The sequence below is a fragment of the Temnothorax longispinosus genome, chromosome 6, assembly GCF_030848805.1.
Source record: "Temnothorax longispinosus isolate EJ_2023e chromosome 6, Tlon_JGU_v1, whole genome shotgun sequence".
NCBI lineage: Eukaryota > Metazoa > Arthropoda > Insecta > Hymenoptera > Formicidae > Temnothorax > Temnothorax longispinosus.
Window position 1 is genome coordinate 17,913,056 of NC_092363.1, and position 24,394 is coordinate 17,937,449.

At 36.8% G+C, this 24,394-nt stretch overlaps 4 protein-coding genes, 1 long non-coding RNA gene and 1 pseudogene across 11 annotated transcripts in view; 4 read left to right on the forward strand and 2 right to left on the reverse strand.

Moving 5' to 3' along the window:
- LOC139814357 (uncharacterized) overlaps positions 1 to 24,394 on the reverse strand; it is a 70,129-nt gene that overhangs the window by 3,936 nt on the left and 41,799 nt on the right. The window lies entirely within an intron of this gene.
- LOC139814339 (uncharacterized) lies at positions 72 to 4,127 on the forward strand. The gene is made up of 4 exons (XM_071780547.1): positions 72 to 518; positions 2,166 to 2,727; positions 2,849 to 3,200; positions 3,917 to 4,127. Exons 1-4 carry the CDS (start codon positions 435 to 437, stop codon positions 4,014 to 4,016), a joined length of 1,098 nt encoding a protein of 365 aa, XP_071636648.1. The 5' UTR covers positions 72 to 434; the 3' UTR covers positions 4,017 to 4,127.
- Positions 4,886 to 5,006, reverse strand: LOC139815516 (5S ribosomal RNA; annotated as a pseudogene).
- On the forward strand, positions 5,766 to 8,115 carry Ift43 (intraflagellar transport 43). Its single transcript, XM_071780567.1, has 6 exons — positions 5,766 to 5,980; positions 6,090 to 6,265; positions 6,719 to 6,748; positions 6,810 to 6,850; positions 7,221 to 7,293; positions 7,758 to 8,115. The coding sequence occupies exons 1-6, from the start codon at positions 5,942 to 5,944 to the stop codon at positions 7,978 to 7,980; spliced, it is 582 nt and encodes a 193-aa protein (XP_071636668.1). The 5' UTR covers positions 5,766 to 5,941; the 3' UTR covers positions 7,981 to 8,115.
- On the forward strand, positions 9,519 to 12,616 carry Ift57 (intraflagellar transport 57). Its single transcript, XM_071780365.1, has 9 exons — positions 9,519 to 9,763; positions 9,866 to 10,118; positions 10,282 to 10,472; positions 10,554 to 10,835; positions 10,914 to 11,082; positions 11,174 to 11,282; positions 11,349 to 11,545; positions 11,896 to 12,040; positions 12,110 to 12,616. The coding sequence occupies exons 3-9, from the start codon at positions 10,315 to 10,317 to the stop codon at positions 12,274 to 12,276; spliced, it is 1,227 nt and encodes a 408-aa protein (XP_071636466.1). The 5' UTR covers positions 9,519 to 9,763; positions 9,866 to 10,118; positions 10,282 to 10,314; the 3' UTR covers positions 12,277 to 12,616.
- Positions 12,638 to 23,700, forward strand: LOC139814237 (protein croquemort). 7 transcript variants are annotated; one of them, XM_071780357.1, is made up of 9 exons: positions 12,638 to 12,962; positions 18,803 to 18,941; positions 19,037 to 19,200; positions 19,286 to 19,430; positions 19,521 to 19,724; positions 19,817 to 20,028; positions 20,416 to 20,713; positions 20,793 to 20,866; positions 21,309 to 23,700. In XM_071780357.1, exons 1-9 carry the CDS (start codon positions 12,790 to 12,792, stop codon positions 21,574 to 21,576), a joined length of 1,677 nt encoding a protein of 558 aa, XP_071636458.1. In that variant the 5' UTR covers positions 12,638 to 12,789; the 3' UTR covers positions 21,577 to 23,700. The 7 variants fall into 7 exon arrangements, with proteins under 7 accessions (XP_071636458.1, XP_071636462.1, XP_071636465.1 ...); XM_071780361.1 differs by lacking the exon at positions 12,638 to 12,962 and adding an exon at positions 14,927 to 15,025; XM_071780364.1 differs by lacking the exon at positions 12,638 to 12,962 and adding an exon at positions 14,971 to 15,110.

The window sequence follows — 24,394 nt, forward strand, 5'->3', positions numbered from 1 at the left end:
CAGGGATCATCCCGAACCCTCGGCTCTTCGTTCTTTTGCCTATCGTCCGTCTTACATCACGCGTCATCGGTCGACTCGCTTCCCCGTGGGCACGTTACCCACGTCGACGTAGGCTCTCGCGCTATCTTCGCGTTCGCGCGCGTGGAATGCGGCCGGTAAATAAATAAATTGAACACCGATTCCCCCCCCCCTCCACCCCGCGCCCGAGAGACTGTCAACAGACTGAGCCCCCGTCGTCGGAGCGACGACGAGAAAAATCCGGGACATCACCGTCCCCGAGATGGTGACGGGCAACGAAGATGCTTGAGTGATTTGTCCCGCGTATTTGGATATCGATTGTGTGTGCGCGGCACGCTAGTTATGTTCGAAACGTCGGGCACAGCTGAGAAGTGGAACGCCGCCGTCCCGTCGAGATCGGAGCACGGAGCGACAAAATGAGAGCGCCGCTCGTGTTTTGCGTCGCGGCAGTTTTTCCCACGATCTTCGTGGCTTCCCGTGGCGACGATGAGGATCACGAGGTAAGTACGAGTCAAACGACTAGATAGTTATTCCCTTCAAAATTCGTCTTCGATCATGCAGAGATTCGTCATCTGAAGCTAATACAATTTGATCTCTTTTTTTTTCACGGTTCGTCGCTTCAAAATTGTTATTTTTAATTGATACTGATGTCGCTCTTACTTAACTCACCGAAAATAAAATCGCGAATTCAATTTGCAGACAGAATAGAAAATAATTCGTGTAAAGTAATCAAGCCGGCAATACAAAGCCCGCCCGGGCTCTTTTATACGTGCAGATTTATCCGAAATTCTTTCTCAGTAGGTCATCGTTGTGTAACACCCTTGAAATATTATCTATTATCAAACTTCAATTTAATACACCTAATGCACCTAATAATCTAACGATTGGCGGTATTTTTTCTTTTATTTTAAAGCGTGTTAACATTCGACTTGAGATTTTACAGAAAACGAATATTATTCGAAACTAAAAAATTTTTGGAAGCTGAAATATCTCGAAAATCTCGAGATGTACTGAAAATCTTGATATATATATTATGTATTTATTATGTATCATAATGAGAAAATGCATTTTTACTTTCATAACATCTTACGTTATGTCGTTTCAATCTACTTCTTATTTTATGCAAAGATAACAGTTTATTTTTAAGAATCTTAAATGTTTTATTCGGGAAATATCTAGGCTTCCGAAATATTGGAGATCGTCCAAATTCTCTCAAGATTTCCAAGAATTTTCAAATTCAACGACGAGTTTCGAGGCACATCAAGTTTTTACGACTGAAAACGCTTTGAAAATCCTCGTATAAGCACTCGGAACGTCGTTAGTCGAGAATATATCCCGTGGGCTGCAAGGACTCGCACTTGGTCCTTATTTGACCATCCCGCTCGTCATCCTTCCTCTCGTGATTTTCACTCGAAAATCTCCGTTTTTCGCTACCGGCCAGGCGGCTACGCCATTGACGGGAAACGATCTTGCGGCATGCTGTTTCTCAGAAGTAAACACTCTGCCCCTCCGGCTCCCGGGGATCGTCGTTTCTCTTCTTCTCCGCCTCCACGTTCTTCTTATCCACACGTCAAACGCTTGCCGTCCTTTGATGTCGCTCCGACTGCTCCGACACCGTATTAGCCTTTTACGTGTATCGCGCACAGTCATCGCCGGTCATCGATCTCTCCGTTTTTGACGAATCGCCTCTTGATACGCGCGCGAGACATAATTCCCGATAACATTTAAGGGAAAGGTACCAATACCCGAACACTTAAGCATAGAAAATGTACCAATACCTGAACACGTATCTGTGTCTGGATACCTTTAAAAAAATATAAATTTATGAAAATAAACGTTTGGATATTACAACTGAAGTTTCCAACTACAAGAAAAAATACTTTTATCTTTGATTTTAATTCGCGTTATACTTATAAATAATAAAGGTGTTCGGATATAGGATACATGTTCGGGTATTGGTACCTTTCCCTTATTCATGCAAAAAAAAAAAGAAAGAGAAAACTACGAAACGTTACTTGTCTTTTTTGACATCAGAGGACCGCCTCGTAATTTGTACGTTCAAGATCATAAAATTCGTCCTCTCCGATCATCTCGCAAAATCAATATGACTTCTGAACTCGCTATCTTCTTTTTCTCATTGTTTGCAGATACAAAATTCCACGACGACGCGAGATGTCGGGTGTAAGGAAGATTGTACAAAATTGTTGCTCGATCAACTTTTTACGTCGGCCGTCTCGCCCGACGAGGAGGACGATTACAAACGCAGGGGGAGAGTTCATCCCTCGCGGATCAAACGCCGTGCTACGCATCGTTCTCGTGCGAAGCCGAACGCGAGATCGAGAAACTCGACGAGGGGACCCGGGCGACGCGATGTCGGTCGCGTTCCTGTTGTAAGATCTTCCAACAAAACCGTTCTCTATGAGAACAACGAGAGCGCCGATGCAACGACCCTTTGGAATCGCACGGACGAGAACGGCGACGAGGACGACGCACGGATCTACGTTCGCGAATCTTTTAATTACGATCCGTTTCACGAAGGACTGGAGTCTCTCCTGGCGAGATTGATCGAGGCGCTGGAGAACAATTCCAGGGAGGACGAGCCCGACATACTCAACTCGAGTGCCATCGACGACGCGAGTGGCTTCGACGACGAGGATCGCTGTCAGAAGTGGTTGAACAACCGGGAGAAGATCGAGACAGCCTTTCCGGGTAAAAAAATAAACGAAAATTTATGGTCGAACTCGCTAAATGAATCTCGTCAGAGTATATGGTTTTTCTCGCGTGGAATTTAACGACGTCCGACGTGTATGTTTTGTGTGCGTGTCCGCAGGATCCGTCGCCGATCTGCCGGGGTGCCCCTGCCTGTACCCCAACAGCATCTTCTACAACAACCAGATCTGGGACAGCAAGCGGGACAGGAAGTTTCGGTGGCGCGACGTGAGCCACGACAAGGATCGGATCGCTATCTACAAACCCGGTGCCGTTTATTGCGTGCAGACTCTACCGTCGCAGGAAAACGAGAGCGCTATCGTGCAGCACTGTTGCTACGATGAAAGCAGGCGGCTGCTGACCCGCGGTTCCGGCGCCGGCACGCCGTACATCGTCAGCCCGGACGTCTCGCCTCTGCTGCACGACAAGATCGACCTGCTGCCCTGGCGGCTCTGCAAGGGTGACTTCACGAGGTATACGCGGCGTCTCGTGCCGACATCTGGTCTTGTATATATACAAATTCGATACGCAACCGAAGTACAAAATCGAATATATTTTAGCGGCACAGGTAACTCTCGAATAACAATTGGTTCCGTACAATTCAAGACTGTAAAATTGGTCATTTGATTCCGAGGGATTTAAAACAAAAACTTAAAAAAAAAACCAACATAACTTTATAACATATTTTTTATCAACATATGTTTTATCAACAATACGTTGATCAAAAAGATAACATAAATAAAAAATAATTTTTTTTACAGTACAATTCAAATACCGTGTTATTCGATGGTCATCTGTATTTTAGTGATTTTAGACTAGCAATTTTAGCAATTTTATTTTATGTTTTATATGTCCCAATGTGTCTGCCACGGTAGGCCGGCGATATTGAAATTTTTGTAAAACGCTGGCAAAAAAATAAATACCATCCAATATAAAATTTTGAATGACAGAAATAGATAATAATGCAGAGTAAAAAGTATGCTGCTCAGCAATTAATACTTTTTCTTTTTAATTATGCTACACGATATTTATTTTCATTATATGCTATAATAAAAATTTAGCGAACAAATTGTGTGAATAGAGTCATATAAACAGAATGTTCATTACCATTCAATTCGCGTAACTGACTCGCTCATATATTCTTATGTACTTAACAAAGAGGCACACTCTTATGTATTTTACATTGCAGGTACAACGAAGTAAGAATACCGAATAATGACAACGACTGCGAGATAAATCCGGATAACGAAGAATATCAACATCAAGTGGAAAGAGCGAAAAATTATTGAGATACAATATTGTCTCTCGATTGTACCAAAAAAAGCTATACTTGCCTAATCTCCACTTCAATTGTGTTCTAAAAGAGAGTAGCATAATAAATTTATATTTATTTCCTTAAACATTCTAGTTTTATATCAATAAATACCGTGTTGAAAAGACCACTTAAGAATGCCTACTGTCCATGTAAAAGTTATTTATTTCTCTTGTTATTTCGCGTGGTGACATAAACGTTGTAATAATTACTAATCGATTAACCAGCAATGAAATATTAGTGAAATCCTATCTATATTAATGAAAGTTATATATTTTTCTCACTATACGGGAAAAAATGCGAAGAAAAAATATATGCAGTATCACTCGGTGTTCCAAGCTTCATGCATTTATAATTTATATTTAGAAAAATAACTAACCGAGATAGAAATAAATAAAATCTCTTGTTTCTCTCTCATATATCACATAGCTACCGATATTACGTTCTATAATGCAACGTTATATTATATTTTCAAGTCATACTTTTTTATCAAACTCTTTTTTGCTGCAATATATCTTGTGTTTTTCGAGAACTTGAATAGGACAATCAACAGCATCTTCTCTGACATATCAGCATTTTTTATTACTGCTTCTACGCCCGACGTTTTAATCGTCCCTCCATCTCCCATTTGTAAATAGAGCATTGAAATATTCTTAATGTTTGGACGATTATTTTAAATAAATTATTACAAACTGTTTTAACATATATTATGTGTTTTATAAAATTTTTCTCATTTTATGTAATAACAAATATCATAAAAATTGTTGACTAGGTAATGAAATGCAAAATAATATAGCAACCTGAAAGGTACTCATTTTTTCGTAATGAGAAAAACGCGAAAAAAAATGTTAACATCACACGGTGTTCCCAAGCGGTCACCCATCCAAGTACTAACCGTGCTCAACGTTGCTTGACTTCAGTGATCGGACGAGAACTGGTATTTTAAAAACGTGATTTGGATGTTAACGCCAACATGGTTCTTATTTGTGGATATAGCTCTATTATTTCCAAACTTTATTTTTGTTATAAATGTTATAAAAATCATTATTTGATCAAAGCAGTAAAGTCATGAAATCTTTCCTTTATATGAAAACGTTGCCTTGCGACGCTGACCTTTTAGGAGAGAATTTAGCGTCTTTGTGACTCCAATTATTACATTTACATTAAAAATAACTTATTATTGAGCTAATGAACAACGGATAACAAATGCAAAATCAAATGTCTCTTAAATTTCCTTATCATATCCCGTTCGATGAGTGAATCAGATCAAACGTGAATTAAACGCGAACGAACAATACTGGACATTCTGTTCTCATGACCGTTCAATCGTTGGTCGCTTAGTGTAGACACGCCTTAAAACGGACAAGAGCAGGGAAAGACTTCCCTAGTAGCATCTTCCCTAAATAAAATGATGGCGAAGACGGAGAGAGGAAACAACCCAAACCTGAAAGAAATTTTCTTTCAAACAGATAGTGTTCAGTAATCTGACTTATCTGACTGTGTTACACCGTTAAATAAGCGAATTGACAATTTGCAATAATTCTTGGAATATTTTTTGTTTTCTCATCTCAAAAACTATAACAAGTCAAGGAATATTCAGAGTCTCCTCCTACATAATATCTACACACACATATATATATATATATATATATATATGTGTGTGTATTTATGTACACATGTACATTTATTCTAGACACATGTAAAAAAATATGTGGCTGTATGTGTGAGTGCAGGACGAGAGTGTAGTCGGTCGTCATGGTTACCGCTTGCAAACGTGAGACAGCAGCGGTTATACACTTGTCAAATGTACCGTAAGCTCCGACTCGGAGTGGCTTACAACGCAGGAGCATTCACCCGGACGCTTGGACGCATTGTTTTAATGCCGCGTGACTGATAAACAGAATGGATTGGGCCACCGACCTCGAGATCACTTCGAAGAAGGTAATTTCAGAAGATCTTAGAAAGTCAGCTAAGAATTTGATATTTCTAAGGAACTCCGAACGACTGCTACAGTTAAACTTAAGTATGAAGTGCACCGATTAATTTGCAGCTGCTGCCTCGCCTAGGTAGGCGCGCAGGTCAGAGTAATTTGGAGGAGAAGTCTGACGATGATCCTCTGGAGAGCCCTATATCCTTCTCGTCTGGGAAGTCTGTATCTGTGCAAAGACCGATAGTTCCACCTCGGTCGAGGAAAACCGGCTGGGGCGATGAATTGAAAAGCGGCAAGTAAGTAAGCTCTAAACTCAAATACAGAGCTAACGCGAGTTTAAGACTCATGGATGTACGAGCAATACAAATTTTCAATGTTTCCCCCCTTTTTTCTCCAGTGTGCAGTAAAACTGTTCGTGCCCGTGCGGCACACTTCGCATCTAGTGTCTCAAAAAGAGATAAAAAGTTTACTGCATAAATAGTTGAATTGCATATAAGTGAGAGTAAAAAGGAGTAAAAAGTATTGAAAAATTTTTATCGCATATAAATATGTACATCCGTCCCAAGAGATTCATGTAAGGTTTATTATGGTTTGTAATATAAGTGAATCAATCGATTTACAACTTATGTATTCTGCAAGTAATAAAAATAAGTTTGAATCGTTTACAAAGTGGAGTTTACAAATGGATTAAAATAAATTTGTTAATTTTTAAGTACAACCAGTTAAGCAATTCCTTTTTCATTATACAGATCAAGGGCGGCGCCAAACGTCATTGAACAGTGAGTACAATTCATAAAAATGAAGAGTCAGATATTTAGCTATTGACGAACTATTTCTTAGGGAGCGTTTTCGAATGCTTGACAAGGAGCAGCAAGAAGACGGTGAGCTGATTCAAAACGAGTTGTATTAAGAGCTTGTACATTACTTAATTTACTATTCAATTAGAAATTCTATCTCCCACTTAGATCAATCCCTTATAGAAATTTAATACTGTGAGTGATTATTTGGCTAGTAATTAATTACTTATTTTGAGTATTAAAATAATTAAAAACAGTACTTTTAATACTCGAAATAAGTAATTAATCACTAGCCAAATAATCACTTACAGTATTAAATTTCTGTAAGGGATCTTTCATTAATATAATCTTCTAACATTGATAAAAAGAGAAAGGCATGGAAAAATTTAGATAGTTATTATTTCTTTTCATCACTCACTTTTTCTTCAGTATTATTGATCTTTTGTATTTGTAGATATTCCAGTTATACCTGATTTAGATGAAATTCAGGAAGATAATATCTCGTCTGAGATTGCAAGCGCTCCTATGTAAGTGTGTTCTCTTCTTATTATTTTTTATTATTTTAAGATATCCATAAAAAATTGTATTAAAATTCCTATATGAAACTCGCGTATGAAAATAATATATAATTATAATTCTAAATGCAAAAATATTAAAATAATTAATATCCATTTCTATCAACGCAAGTTAATTTTAATCTCGGTTTAACTTACCTGTCATCTTTTCCTAGTTCTTAAGAATTAGAAAAAGATAGAAAGTAAGTTAAACCGAGATTAAAATTAATCTACATTGGTAGAAATAGGCATAAGTCTTTCGTATAATGTTAAGAGAGAAGAGAATTATCTTGAAAATTATAAATTATAAGTGTCTGTTTTGCGAGAATTGTTTTGTTTATTCTATTTGCTATTTTATTATTCTATAATCATGTGAATAATGTTATTTATTTCATTTAAAGAAAAAGTTTCTTTGTATCTTGGGATATTATTTTTAGAGTCAACGCAAATAGAGTGACTGCGTACGAGGAATTGGACACTGATCTGGTGAAAAATGCTGCATACACATCGTTGGACGGCGTCAGCCTTTCTCTCCTCGCGGATAAGCTGTACAATGAAAATTTAGTGAAGGAACCGGACGAAGTTTGGAACTGGAATCTACTTTTCACGCAAATTTCTTCGGAGATCAATAGCGAGACGCAAAAGAAGATTGAGGCCTAAAGATGCGTCAGATCGCGAGTTTGAAATAAAAATGAAAATTGTGGGTATAAAATAACGCGTTATTGTTATATCATTCATTGATATTTGTACATTGTTTTCTTGATATTTTGGAAATAAACTTAAAAATTAATCTAATCATTGCTGCGCAACCTAATCTCCCAAATCCAACTCTACAAAAATGTGAAACGTTTTCTTCTCTCGCAAGAAAGTAAAAATACCTAAATCATAACATAATTTAACACCGATTTAAGACTTTTGTTCACTCATTACAGCTATTTTGGACTAATGATGTCAGAAGCGGGATAATACATCATAAAAATTCTTGCAACATTAAAATAAAAACGTCTTTCAATAAAATAGCGTTTGTAGCTGCCCAGATAACATGCATGTTGCATAAGACGTTGTAGATATCTTTACGACGTCTTATGCAACATGCATATTATCTGGGTGATAAAATAGACTTGTAAAATATATTAAAAACTCTCCTTTTGTTTGTAATCAATAAATAACCTACATATATGTCGAATTGAATAGTGCCTGATCAAGGACGAAAACAAATTGTTTGATAGCTGCAGAATTGAAATAAAAATTTTCGCTCTCATATATTAAATTATAATAAAATAGGAGTCTTCAGTATATAATTAAATATATATTACAATTATTGTATAAAAATATAAAGACACAAAACGAAAAATGATACTGTAAGAAGTTATAAGAATAATTTAGCTTTTTAACATTGTTTTTCGTGTCTTGTAATTCACAATTTTGCCAAGTATGACGTTGCGCGTACTATCAACGCGGAATGCGGACTTGGCAGTCGAGCCAGCAATAGTCTTCGAGAGATCAAAAAGGATCAAGGTTGAAGAGCAAAATAGTTTTAAAATCGTGAAAAAATCAAGTTTTAAAAAGCAAAAAATGGCATGCCGCAATCTGCGGTGCCTGCATATGGAAGCGACAAATTACCTCGTTTGACCTATTCGATTTACCCCCCAATTTGGAAATCGCGGTACTTCGAGGAGTGACGTGAAGACTCGGACCGTGCAGGCGTGCAAATCCGTGGTCGTGAGACGAGCCACGAACATGCATGCGCAATCGGGAGTCTGACCACTCAAAGCTACTTGAAGCTTACGACAACGTGACAACACCCACTGAGCAGATCTGCCAAGCTCTACGATAAGCGATCAATGTTCAGTTGTGCCATCACTAGCACACGCTTCCGAAGGTACGGGCTCGCCAGGCGCTATATAAACGAACTCTACCGATCTAGGAGCACGTGCGAGAAACGGGCGAGTTCTCTTCTCGATACCGCGGACGAGTATGCCGCGATCGAAAATCGTCCCGCGTACCTTCGCAAAATGTTACGCGAACGCGGAACGTCATTATCGCATCGTTAACAACAATTTCGCGATTATTATCTAAAAAATCGGACGCAGCGAAGACCGGTCTTTAAGATAATGGCCATCTAGTGGCAGACCGTCGCTTCTTCTTTGTCATGTTAAAAAGAAAAAAAACAAAGCGCTGTGCGTAGCACAACATCGGCTGATCGCTGAACTATCGCTGAAACCACGCTGAATGGTTGAACGCAGGCGCGTGAAGAATGAATGAATAATGCCACGAGTTCGACGCAATGTCAAAAATGTAATTGGAAAGCAAGAAACTGCGGAGATGATGAGCGAACGTTTAGAAAATAGTCACGGGACTATTAGTGAGAATTGAACCGACGAGATTTTTCGTTTAAATCAGCGTGACTTCTCGATGATCGATTCCCGATTGATCGCCCACTGTACGTTTGTGTTGCCTTTCGGCAACGTGGTAATCACGTTCGTCGAAACTGTCGTCGACAAAACGGCTAAACGTTGACCGTGGTGGCTATCGATTTTTTCAGAACTGTCCGGGAATTACGTGGCCGACGATCCTCGATGCAAAAGGCCAACTTAACCTGAACCTGAACCCGAACCTATTCTCATCGATGGATTACATTTTTTTGTACTACGACAATCAATCAGTCAATTGTTTAATCAACTAACGTATTACAATCTCTGTTGCTACAAATGACACAGTATGCTACCGTTTCTTGGAGTATCGGAGTTCAGAGGCGAACGTCACGCGACGCAAAGCTGCTGCTCTGCGACTATCTAGTGAGTATATTGAGAACTTGCATCTATTAATTAATTTAAGATGCAATTTTATAAAAGCACTTTAATTCATGATTTTTATTTCTGTTATTATTATTTATTATTTAAGCCTTTTAATTTAATCGTTTGGTATCTCTATCTAAAGTATTTAACAATTCTTTTGCAGAATTGATAGAAAATATATTTAAAAGGCAGCGACATGTTTCGGGACAGCCAAAAGATCGTCGTGGAGGACGGGCTCGCCCCGTCCGCACCGTACGTCATAAACATTCGAATGGAAGATCTGTTGGAGAAATTGAAGCTGCTGAATTACGACGCGGAATTTGTGCACGAGCTAAAAATGAAACCGATCAACAGGTGAGATAATCGCAATGTCGATACAATATATTTAATACCATTTAATACCTGATAAGATAATTGTAAACATTGTGAAAACAGGCATCACTTTGTAATTCCAACAAATCCCGGTGAGCAGTTTTACACGTTTACCTGCCTGGCCGCGTGGCTGATTAGAAAAGCTGGGAAAAGTTTTGAAATGCCGCAAGAATCGGACGATCCTAATTCCACGATAGCTCTGATCTTGGATTATCTCAGGGAGGTCGGCATACCTGTGGAATTCCCACCCAATAAGCTTAAGCAAGGCAGCGGGGAACACGCGGTTTACGTTTTGGATAATTTGGCTGACAATGCTTTAAAGTTGGCAGAATTCAAATGGAAAAGGTACGGTATATAATTAGCGTTTTTTCGTCGCAACTTTTACCAAGTTAAACGACTTATTAAAATTACCACCAACGATAGGGTAAATATCCCACCCGATGAGCCTTCTCCAGAACCGGAAATTGAGGATGACGACGCGGAGTTGATCTTGGAGAAAGTGGAGGAGGAAATGATGGCCGAGGAGTATGACGACGAGGATCAAGATGTCTTGCACATAGACGACATTACGAAGCTTTATGGACAAAATACTGTAAGTAAAATTTTATTCTCACATAGAAGAATTGCGAATAATGCATAATACCGTTATCAAGATTGTCAACTGGTTTTTTTTTACGTTTCAGCGCGAGACGCAAAAGCTAGACAGCATTTTGGAATCTACGACTAATAGGGAAGAGTGGCAATTAGAATTGGAAAAAGTTCTACCTCGTTTGAAAGTGACTGTTAAGACAGGTAATGTCTTTGAGCGAAAATTGATTAGCTAGAACGAACACCACTGTATATTATAATTTGTTGCAGACTCGAGAGACTGGAGAGCGCATCTCGAGCAGATGAAACAATTGCAAACGAATATTGCGACTAATCTGACCGGCACGAAGGCTCACTTGAACAAAATCTATACCGATATCGGAAATACTTTAGACAAGATCAAAACTAGAGAAACTTATCTTAATAGGCAGCTCGAACCGTCTTTAACACAATACCGCTCACTGCAAGTGAGTTTACGTTTAAATTTATAATATTTTTAGTGACCAACCGTTTTAATTGATTGACTCATTGACTGCGTTAAATTCCTTATGTAACCTGAGTTTTTGTTCACTAACGTGCTGAGGATGACCCAAAGACAGGGTCGAAACATACGCTAATTTCATTTGAATATTCTAGATTGTAATAAATTATATAGCGTACTAATTATCGCGCCCGGCTTTTATTGTCATGTTTGTTAATGTTGTTTGATTTTATAATATTTTTATGTTATATATTATTTTCGTATATATATTATATTTTTTATACGTATTATTAAGTTACACATGCAGAGTGACATGTGAATTTATAATTAATCTAGGAAGAATTATCAAAAATCAAGGAACAGTACAGAGACGTTAGTGGCGGCGTTACCGAACGGACACGGATGCTTAATAAATTAATGGAGGAGTTGGAACACATAAAGAGAGAGATGGATGAGAGAGGATCCAGCATGACAGACGGCAGTAAGTATGAAATTAGATATTCCATCAGATTTAAGTATCTTATAATTTCACCCTAAAATAATTCCTCAGCGCCGCTTATTAATATAAAGAAGACAATCACGAGAATGAAGAACGAGATCTCCGAGATGAATATTCGAATCGGCGTGTTAGAATACAGCTTGATGTGCGCGCGAGTACGGGATCGGACGCAGCTGCGGGAGGACATGAACAGCACGAGTGCCTCGGTGATAATTTAACGCGCACGTCGTGTGCACATCTTTGTTATTTATATTCACATACTTCAATCCGTCCAACACGTGTGATGTCACGTACGAATGTCTAGTCTTGAGTGGTCTTGAGTATTGTCAACACGGGTCCAATTACGCTGCCCCCAACGAAGTTGCGACAATGCAACTACGTAGAACTGAAGGTACCGCATCGACTGCAGTAATGGAGAACGTGAATTTCTCGTTACACACTTTATACTCTTATACTTAATTAGCTCGCAATTGTCAACGATGGGTTGTCTGTCGACACCGTCACAGAGTTTCAATTACAGTTAAATAATAAAGCGTGTTCTTCGGTTGTTTTTTTTTACCCAATGTGATCTTAACTCACTCTTGTCTTATCTGATTCGAAAACACCCTCCCTCCCTTCACTTTCCGCAGCTCCTGTATTTTTTTTCTGCGGATATCGCATTCGTGACTCTGGAAATTGTCGATCAACGATCAATGCGCGCACACACGCAACGATGGTGAAAGAATACGGATATGTGTGTGCGTGCGAGAGCGTGTGCGCTGCGCTGCGTCCGCGACTTCAGTCGTGGCGCGAGCTCGCGTGTATCCGCGCGTTTGTTTCGCGACTCGAGAGTCTTGAGCGTCACGCACGTCGGTGCACCGGCGAAACGAACGCGGGAGGCGCATCTCGATTTCGAAGACAACAGGTGCGTAGGAAGGATCCTTTTGTTTTGATTGAATCTACGCGATCCAGCTGGTCTCTTATCGAATTCCCCGAATTTTGCGCCGTTAATATCGATGCTATGTCGAGATGAGGCAATACGAGACGATCGCTGAAACGATATTACGATCGACAAATTCTCCAATTATCTCGTACATCCATCGGCGAATCGATCGCTATAATTGAATCGCGGAAACACCCTTGTTTGCCGATTCAAGGATTGATTACGTTGCAGACGTAATTGCTTTTATCGTTCGTAACAAAAAAATTTCGCCGACGATTAGTGTTTGCAATTACGCGCTGTTATAATAAAGTGCTAATCGAAAATGTATCGACAGGAACGATAAGAAAATTAATCTTGACGGGACTATGGCTATTTTTATTACGCACTAGTATCAATATAGCGTAATTTGTTGTTTTACGAAGGGACATATATAGATTTGAGTTTAATCTCGTTTACGTAATAAATGCGGAATTTATGGGAACGGCCCCTTTTTATCATTCGCATTTGTGAAGCAATCAATTCTTGTGAAGCAAGATTCTCTGGAAAACTAAAAAATGGAAATTAAAAACATGTTGCGACACGCGATTTGTTAAATCGTAATCTTCAAGCGTAGCTGAGATCATTATACGAATGAAACGTGAATCGTGTGCCGTTTCTCCATCTGGTCGTGTAGCAGGATATGATAAATAGCTTCCTTTCGGATGCATGTGTTTGAGTCGTGACACGCAATTACCGGAGAGATATTTTCTCCTCATTGCTTTCACTTTCACAATTTCTTCATGTTTATAACGCATCCGACATCAGCCAAGCGCGAAAAATTTTAAGCAATCTCGCTGACATTTGCAATGTATATTAAACTGTAACAATATTTGTAATAACCAAAATAATAAATATAAGTGATATAATGGATAAAACAAGCTATATATAATAGGAATAAATAATTAATAAATTTCTTTGCAATTATTCTGTTTATGCTGTAACCTATACTTTCTGTTGATTATGTTTTGTACGTTATATAATTTTGTATATTATGTAACATACTAAAAAAGTTTGGAAGACGAGCTATATATACATATATCGAACGTTGTGCAAATGAAATTGCTTCAAATGCACATATTCTTTTTACACCGGAGAGATATGTAAATGAGTTTAGATAGGAAAGTCTAAAATACGAGTACTCCGCGATGAATCATAGAATGAAAAAAAGTTTGTGTCGCGATATCTACGTAATAAGATATAACTATCAATAGGTGTTAACGATAAATATATAGAGCATTACGTAAATGAATTTTATGATCATTGAGAAGTAGTTATTAGGTTTAATAATTGCTCAATAAATGTAGAAGAAAAAAACAAAATATTGCTTAATCCGACGAGTTTCAGTATAAAGTTATTTTACTTTATTACGGAACTCATTGATATTCATTTATAAGTTTCCAAATATAATTTTTAAGAATCTAGATTTTGAAGAATTTATGCTATTTTTTCGGCCGAAATTCAGGTTTTCACGGAGTTCGCAATAATTTTACTGTCCAAAGTCATCTGAATTATATTTAATAATTCCTTTCGAGTGAGTAAGTTAACGTGACTTATTTTGCGAATATTTATCATCGACTACATGATACTCTCGGAATAGTATTTGGTCATTTTCCGTTCGACGTATTAATTGAAAAAATCGTTGGTGCAGGCACGTAGTTTTTATCAACGCCTCGAGCGATCCGCAAGTATTGTTTCACGTATCTTTCACGCCTGCAATCGCATGAATAAATCTGAACTTTGAGCGGCAAAGGATAGACGCGGTGCTTATTAATATAGTCATGAAAAAATACTCCTTTCCTCCTACTCATTCCATTATTTGTTCCACCAAGATCCACGATTAGTCATTAATTCGTCATCCAGCGCATTAATATCTGCGCTCCATTTGCGCATTGCGCTCGTTATGTAAAATAGTCTTCGACTTTTCTACACGGAAGCTGCACGTCATAATCTCACGAAATGGTCGATGCTGTCGAGATGACCGTCTTAGAAAACGGCGAGGATGTAAAGTAAGGTGTATATAGTTGGGGAATGGCACAGGAAGAGACATCGTGTGTGCTAAAAGGAAGACCGCGAATAGGATCGCACTAACAGGTGCCGGTTACACAGTTCCTCGCGAAAATCTCGATATTTCTAATTCATCGCTAACTCATCAAGGGAATCAACATCATCTGATCATCTGTGTGCTTGCAAGCTACTCGCAATCAATCGATAGTGAATTAAGAGAAAAAAATCGCGTACGAAGCCCGGAATTGTATTCAAAGCTCTTCTCGCGTTTCAGTTTCGTTTGTACTCGCGCGATTTGTTTTTGATGCGATAAATGTATAAGATTACCGATTGTCATTTCGTAACGTGCCGTTTTTAATCTAGAGAAGTTCAGGGAATATTGATCTCGGTAGATTGCCCGAATGAATTTATCGTACAAAATAAGATTTCCATCGTTGTCGAAGGTATGTCAGGGGAGATCGAAGAAATATCTCGTAGCTGCCGCGAAGGAGATCTTATCTTAACTTGATAAAACTAAGGCAATCCGTTTGTCTTTCATAATATTCAATTTTATCGGAAATAAAGCACTCGAAATCTAACAATCGATACCGACATCACTCTCGGCCCGTTCGTCATCATCGATATTCTCGATTAGTGACTAGACTTTGTGCCTAACAGTTATTTAATTGTAACACACGGATAAGCATCCACGCCGGAGAGATACACGGAAATAATATTTTGATTTCGAGAAACGGCGACTTTCTATTCTATTTGTTGTGACCATTAGTGTGAAAGTAACTCGAGGATCGCGCCTGAAACGTGCAACTAATTTCTCGGTGGAGAGGAAGGCAGCCCGCTGTATATTTTACTTCTTCCTCGGATTCTTTGAGACATCCGAGGGAGTAGAAAAATGGCTGAGATCGAAATGTCAGTCCCAAAGGAGCCCTCTCCTAAAACGCGCATGTATGCAACTTCTACGGAGACGTCAGTGCGGTAAGAATCTTCGCGAGTCAGTGCAATTGAAATATCTCTTATTGTTAAAAACCGGCAACACGTTTCCATTTATACCTACCGACTCTTTAAATTTTCTATAATAAAACCTTTTCGAACGAAAAACCGTCAAAGATTGGACATATCGGAATAAAAAACACATTCAAAAGTATAGAATATGATTTTTGGATAATATTTCTAGAGTTATAAAATATATCTGTCAAATTATAAGGACATCTAATGAAATCACATTTTTAGATATTTCTTCTAACTTCTTCCTAGTCTATTTATCTTGTTCATCATCGTATCAATCCCTTTTTATTTCTTTTTCCCCGCAATTCTATTTCTGATAGACGTGTATGTTATGCATTGAATGAATCATAGAGAACATTATAGAAATTTATTTATTCGTTACGTACGCACGTAAAAAGGAACGAGGAAGATAATTACTTCAGGAAAATCGTAAACATCGTGAAAACCTTCGGGCAGGAAAGCAGGAGTAGCAGAAGAATAGAAAATTGGAATGTTGTCGGAAATGTCCCGATAGAAGAGAAGCTTCAACGATTTCCGAACACTAGATAAATTTCGATACGCTAGATAAGTTTCTTTATCGTTAGTTATCGCAGTTTCTGTAATTGTTATTTCAAATATTTCTGTAACTACGTAGTCAGCGCTGAAACAAGTAAGCAGCCGTCTAATTAAAATAATGTTCGAAACAATGGCATCGCCAGTCATCGCCCACCGTTCGTCCAGTATAATTAACACTTTCGCTTATAAAAAATTCTGCGGAGAGTATAACGTTCGGTATATATACTATTTCGTAAAGATGTAAGATTCATATCGCTTTTCATAAAAAGCAAATTAATGGGAAAGTTGAGAAACTGACTGAAAAACCAACTGACGAAAAACTAGATATATAAATTAAAGAGTTTACGGTATTAAAATTTATAATTTTGGGAGTGGAGAGAATTTAAAATACAATAGTATACATTTTACATATTATATGTAAAACAATAAATTATAAAATATTTTATATAAAACATATTTTTATATAAAATATAAAAAATATATTTTATATATAAAAATTCCTCAATTCATACATACTTCAAAATAAAGAATTTACTCCAGTTTGAATTCTTCGTATTATATCAAAGTAGTAATATTTTTAATTGATACAATGATTAATACAATATGATACACATTTTAATCATGATTTGGGTAGCTTGTTAGTTGTTATTTTATTTTAAACATTCGCACGTTTTGACACTCGCTCTGTCGAGCAGCAACGCATACTTTCCTTCACATCTCCGACGTTCAATGATTACATCATTACGTCTCAAGTAAAAAACAAAAGAATAGTTTCATCTATATAAGAAGCTACAATATGCCGCTATATATGCAGAGTATCGAGTGTAGAAAGTGTGCTGGTAGTGCAGTAGAGAAAATAGAAAAGTAGAGAGATCTGCATTCGTCTTCCGATGATATTTTGTAAATTTTTCGGCAAGGATGTGACAAAATAACGATCTTCCGCGATCGAGATGCACTGCTGCAGGCTGTTTAACGCGAGACAAAATTTGATGTCTCGTATCTCGCCCGTTCTCGATTGTTACCGAGATAAACAGCGGTAAGATAGGTTAGCGTACACACCCGGTATATGGGATGGGACTCCGTACTCCGTGTCTTTGCTCCGTACTCCGCCAGCCCAATTACGGGTCTCGCGAACGTCGCTTTTCCGCGGGGAGATACCTACATTGATGAATTTATTAAATCATTGAAATCGCCTTGTTTACGTTCCGTTCGACTCCAAATGACATGCAACGCATACAGTGTCCACGAAGTACCGCAGAATGCTCCTTACGCGAGCGGGACCGACGGCTACGCGTTTCTGGAGTTACTTAATTCCAATTAAAACGTTAATCAGAGCGTAATCAAAGCGTAACGAGTTGACTTTCACCCGATCACAACGATTTCAGTCAACGCGCAAACGTTTCACGTCAGAGACGTTTGCCTTGACCACCCGATATACATTCCATTTTCTCAGATAACTTTTGCATGCATACCTAGCTGTCATTCACTGACTGATTTTGCACGTAACCGCACGACTAGTGTAACAACATGCATTATTTGTAAGAAGCTTTTCCTTAAGTTCCTAATAATTAATAAAAATCAATCTTGATAATTGACTTATCCGTCAGGAGTCAGATAAGCTTTTGAGCTTACATTCCTGAATTACATTTGAGCTTATATTTGACAAAATATCTACAATTTGCTTGCTTTTGTGCAGACAGTGGTCAGTGATATCGCAAAAACTGAAAAGATCGCGATTTTCAATATAAATATATTCCTTATAAAAATATTCCTAAATGTATCATAACCTTTTTTTTTCTCTCTCTCTCTCTCTCTGTCGCAATATGTTACTCTAACTCCAACTCTAATTAAAATATTTTTGTAGCAAAACGATACAGTTTGCCCATCTCTCGTAGATAACAATTTGTGTCAAAATTCCAGCTTTCTGACATAAAATCCTCTTTTTGCTCATGTTCACAAAAGACATTCTTAAAGTATTATAACCTATCACAAACATATATTGTTCTGAAACTCTGGGATTTATCTATTTTATGATGTTCGACGAGACATTTATTTTACGATGCTGAATGGAACTTCTGTTTACTCCAAACAATTTTAATTTTCTATAAATTACGTGGCTAAAGAAATGCCATAGTAATTGATCTTCGTGTGTACAGCGAATAGAAGTTCTCGTGTCGTAAAAGTTGAGAGAAATACTGATTATTATTTGTTTTATTTTTCAGACCTTTAGTTCCCGTAAAAATGGCGCGATCCTACAAAAAAGTTCTCATCGTCTCAATCGTCGGTTTGGTAATTACGCTTCTTGGCATAATCGTAGGAGCACTCTGGGTCACTATGCTATATGACTTGACATTTGCAAAGGTATATTCAAGAACCAGAGGAACTTTATCTCAAACGATATATATATATAAGTAAGGATCGCATATTAAATAATCCATAAATTTTTTTTCATGCAGCTATTGACGTTAACGTCAGAGTCTCTCACTTTTAATTTCTGGGTGAAGACTCCTATTCCGATGTACTTCAAATTCTACATGTTCAATTGGACTAATGCGCAGGAGTACTTTCAGACTAAGTCAGTGAAACCACATTTTCAGGAATTGGGGCCTTACGTTTTTCGGTAACGTAACTTCCATAACATTTCTGCTACTTTTCAAAAGTGCAGGACATGAATACTAAGATGTGTGCACGTGTCTCTTTCGCAGAGAAGTCGATACTAAGGTACGCCGCGAATGGAATTATGACAATGGAACTGTCACGTTTCAAAGGAGGAAGACTTGGGTCTTTGAAGAGTCCCTGTCCAATGGGAGTCTAACTGACGAGATTACCAACTTAAATCCAATAGCTGCGGTAAGGAACGATTACTTTGTGATAATTATTTGGCAACTAAATCCGCATAATTTTCTATCGATATGTTTACACTGTAATATTCAATTTTAGACGATCGCGTCTTCGATAAAACATAAGTCTCCGTTTATACGTAAGATAGTAAACAGGGTTATGGTGCGTTTAGGGGAGAAGTTAGTATTTACTAAAAGCGTGAACACGCTGTTATTCAAAGGGTTCAATGACACGTTGTTGGACATCGCGCGAAAGATGAAAGTGACCAATTTACCGGATTCTAAATTCGCCTGGTTCTACGGGGTGAGTTCAATGAATCGAACCTTACGCATCGAGCAATTTGACATACGAGTAGTCTCAAATATGATCACGGAAACCATTTTTTTTTCTTACAGAGAAACGAGTCGGATAGCTACGACGGCACATTCAACATGTTAACCGGTACAACCAACTTGTATGATATGGGAATGCTGAAAGAGTGGAATTACAGTAATCGGACGAATAATTACGAGGGTTCGTGTGGTAGGATACGTGGATCGTTGGGGGACTTTTGGCCACCTGAAATACATAATACAACAGTATCTATATTTGTCCCTGATATTTGCACGTGAGTACTAAAAGACATTATAATACATATCATTTAAGTTAACATGGAAACCTGTGTTAAATTGTGTTAAATTGTCTTACGAATGATGCACTACTTTAATTATTAAATATCCATTTGCTGAATTTCGCGCTGTTAATTTTTATATCAAGAATATAAAAATATAAAAATTTTAAAACGATCAAATTACGATTAAATTTTGAACAAATTGGAGTACATGTGCTCTTTATATATCTTATTATATCTATTAAATATTATTTATTAATATAAGTTATTTATATGGAGAAATAGTAACGAATTGATACTAAAAATTAATTTTAATTCTTTCATAATCAAATCTTCAATAATGATTAATGAAAAAATACGTATTAAAATTTGTTTATTGTTCAGGTCTATGGATTTGTCAATTCACGAAAATACAACGAAATATGAAGGTCTAACAGGAAATAAGTACATCGGAACGAAAGATATGCTCGATAATGGTAAAAATGTACCCTCGAGACAATGTTATTGTCCCAATGGGGATTGTGGACCTAGCGGAACGTTAAATATTTCATCTTGCAAATTTGGGGCGCCGGCTTTCGTTAGTATGCCGCACTTTTATCTAGCAGACCCGGGCTACAGGGAGAACATAACGGGGATGTCGCCGAATGAGCAAAAACACGAACTATCGATCGTCCTGGAACCGGTAAGTATCTTATATAAAGTATTACTGTGAATGCAAACAGCAAGTATGTGACGAATATTACATGAAAGAAATTTTAAAGACCACAGGTATTCCACTCTTAGTTAAGGCTGCCCTGCAGTTAAATATATTGCTTGAACCAGTGGAAAATATGAGGTAAGTAGCAAGCAGACACAGCATAGATAAATTATTAGCACATAAAAAAATTTCATAAGACAAAAAAGAAGAAAGATATTATTGGAAAAATAACAGACCGTTATGAAAGATTATGACAACTTGAGGAAAGAAAACGAAATTTTCTTGAGCTATTACTATATCTATACAATTAACAACAAAATTTATTATTAATAGAAAAATATCCAAAGTGAGACGAATTTCCATTCCATTTAAAATGTTGATTTTTAACAATGTTTTATATCGAAACTGCTTTGAGTAATTAAAACCAAAACGTCTAAATTGTTGGAAAAGATACTGTAATATTGAATATAATTATATTAAGGATCCTATTTGGATATGCGCTATAGTTTTTCTATGTGTGCGCAGACCTGTAAATAATTTGATAACAGATGAGAGAACGTTTGTGTTTGCAATTTTTCAGCATGTTCGAGAATATAAACATGACTTACATCCCGATGCTGTGGTTTACTCAAGAGGCTAATATAACTGCCGATTACGCGAAACAAGTTCAGTTACTTTTAATTCTTCCGTCATTAGGTACTGTGACCTTTTTTGGTATAGGGGGAATCGGAATTCTAATATTCTTTATCGGACTCTTCGTTTATGTGCGACAAAGATGGAGAGGAGAGGAGACTCAAGTATTAATATCCAAATACGATGGCGATGTTAGAACAAGAAACGAAATGTAGTTTATTGCTTCTTCTTTCCCGCGTGATTATTATAAGTCAGACGCCAGGATTTAAATTTGTTTTCTCATACATTCTACACATCTACACATTATTTCTTGTATATGTCATGACTAAAACGCAAGAAGTTATTTATTCTTTCCGTTAATTTAATACAACATATCGAAATTTGCATTCATACAGGTTGACAATCTTCCGTGCAAAGTGAGATTTACCACGTCCATAAAAATATTGCGTAACTTTACATTGCTCTGAAAAATAACATTAATAAAAATAACATTCCATATTTTTATTGGCGCCGGACTTATATTAATTGTGCCTTCTTACGTGCCATGGATAGAGCTAAAAAATATTTTTACTTCCTTTATATTTTACTTTACGTCATTTACTTCCTTTATGTGTATTCAAGCTTCCTTCTTTAATTTCGGATATAATTATAGAGCAGAGATAAGACTGTATTAATGTCTTATAAATATTTGAAACAATTAATGTACCATAAGGGTACTAGAAAGTGCCTACTTAAGCTAGTATAGCTATAGATTTTCAATAAGTAATAGTTCAAATTGTCAATAAGATGTTAAAATGAAAATTTACTCCTATATTTGTCAAGATGTGAAACGAATGTAGCTTTTATATTACCAATATTAAAATCTATGAAATATTTGTGCGGCGGAACAATCTTCGGGCATAACTGAAACATCGTTTTCATCAGTTATATGTGAAAGCGCAATTAGAGAAAATCTATTATTGGCATTTTATCAGGGATATAAATGTATATTACAGCGAAAATGTATGAATTATATTATTTTATATATATTATTTTAATATTATATATTATTGTCATATTCTTCATAGAGGAATCTATTAGTTGTTTCATAGAACAAGTTTTAGATATTTGTTACTTTGTCAACATATGTAAGGTATATTATTTTGTCTACTGTGTTTTCTACTTGCGATAAACTAATAATTACCATTCTAAAATTCATATCGTTAATATTTCTGTCAGACGTACGTAATTACGTGAGTTATATTTCTTTCGAGATATAGCTTAGAACAATTGGGAGAATATTTTTGAATTTTATCATTTTTAATTACTATCTTCAACTCGCGAACGGAAAACTGCGAAATTCAGTTTTTTTGCGATTTCAAGATATAACGATAGATAATGTATAAGCGTACAAGCAATATACCTATTTTAACATGAAGAAAAATGATTAGAAGAATATCGTAGTTTTAAAATTGATTAAATTTCAGCAATTTAGAAAAATATGATGAGATCTCGCAGCTACACGAATAAAAAATATAGCAAAAAACTTCATTTTTAGTAATTATACCGTATCAGGTCTTGAAAAAAATGATAATCTTCGAATCCCAATGATTTTCTTCCAAATCAACGTTTTCTCTATTACGCATAAAATAACACACGGATATGCGTGTATGTATGCAAGAGGAAATATTATCATAAAACACTCAAAGCCGTAGGGAGTAATAAGCGCTATGATTTTAATCATATCGTCTAATTTCCTCGACAGTAATTCATTACGATTGTAGATTCGGTTAAAATTTAGCGAAATGCAAATAATAATCCGTATATAGCAAATACAGAACGCTCGAATATGTGCGTAATTTGCAATAAAGTAAATGCGGCGTTAAATGATGCATCATGTGCAGCGAGACTTATTATACGATTGCGATTATTTTTATTAATAATAAAATAATTTTAACATCTTTTATATAAATTACGTTTGCTATCGTTTCGCGCTAATAACACGCGATAACGATTAAATTAAATATTGCAGTCGGATATCGAAGCTTTAGAAAGTACGTTGAAGAGCAATAGAATAATAGAAATATCGCATGACGTGAAATTATCGAAGGATCGATTCGGATCAAAGTTTCAGAGAAAAACAACCCTATCAATAACTCGAGATCAATTCGCTTGACACTCGTACGTTCGTTTCACTTTATATTGATTTTCGCGGCTTCAGATGTAACAAAACGTGCTGCATTCTTACACGATCGAGCTTTAACACCTGTTGTTGCCCTAAATATCTGTGATATATTCAATGGAGAAGATGTATTTGTGCGCGAAAATGTGAAGAAATATAAAAACTGTTTTACCGAAAAGTATACATTGTTGTTAATTATACCCCTTCGCATATATTGAGCTTCTTGTAAGGTAATTTACTCTAGTTTATCCTTTTTTGTTGCGAAACAGAAAAGTTTCTCTAGTTTATAGTCCTTTGTCACGAAACAAAAAAGCTTACGTGACCTAAGGATCGCTTCTCATACGAGAACAAATAAAGTGATTAGCCCGAAACTATCAAATTACGGCGAAAGTACACTCTTTCTGACGTGGATTGCATAAATACTTTTATCGGTAAATCGATACTGTCTAGAACCAGAGCACTAATTACGTATAAAAGGCGTCCTACGTTTCTTTACGTTTAAGTCATCTTTTTATTCGTGGACGGTCCCTCGCTGGATTTAATTTGAATGATAGATTCGGGACACTCTGTAGAGAGTGATTTGTATCGTTTCTTTTTATCCGTTCTCGCCCAGAGATTTTTGCACATTTGCGTATTTCAATGCCTTTTTATATTAACGTATCCTTAATGATGAGCGCGAAACGATTTAATAATAACGCCAAGGGTGTGCACAAAAGTATACACCTTTTTGTGGTATTATCGAACCGTATTTTACGATCAAACGATCGCTCATTAATTTCTCATTGTCTTTGAAACTAGAATTATAATTAAATATGGATATACATATGTGCGGGGGCTCTTACCTTTTCTCTCTAATAACTTTCAGGCTTCCC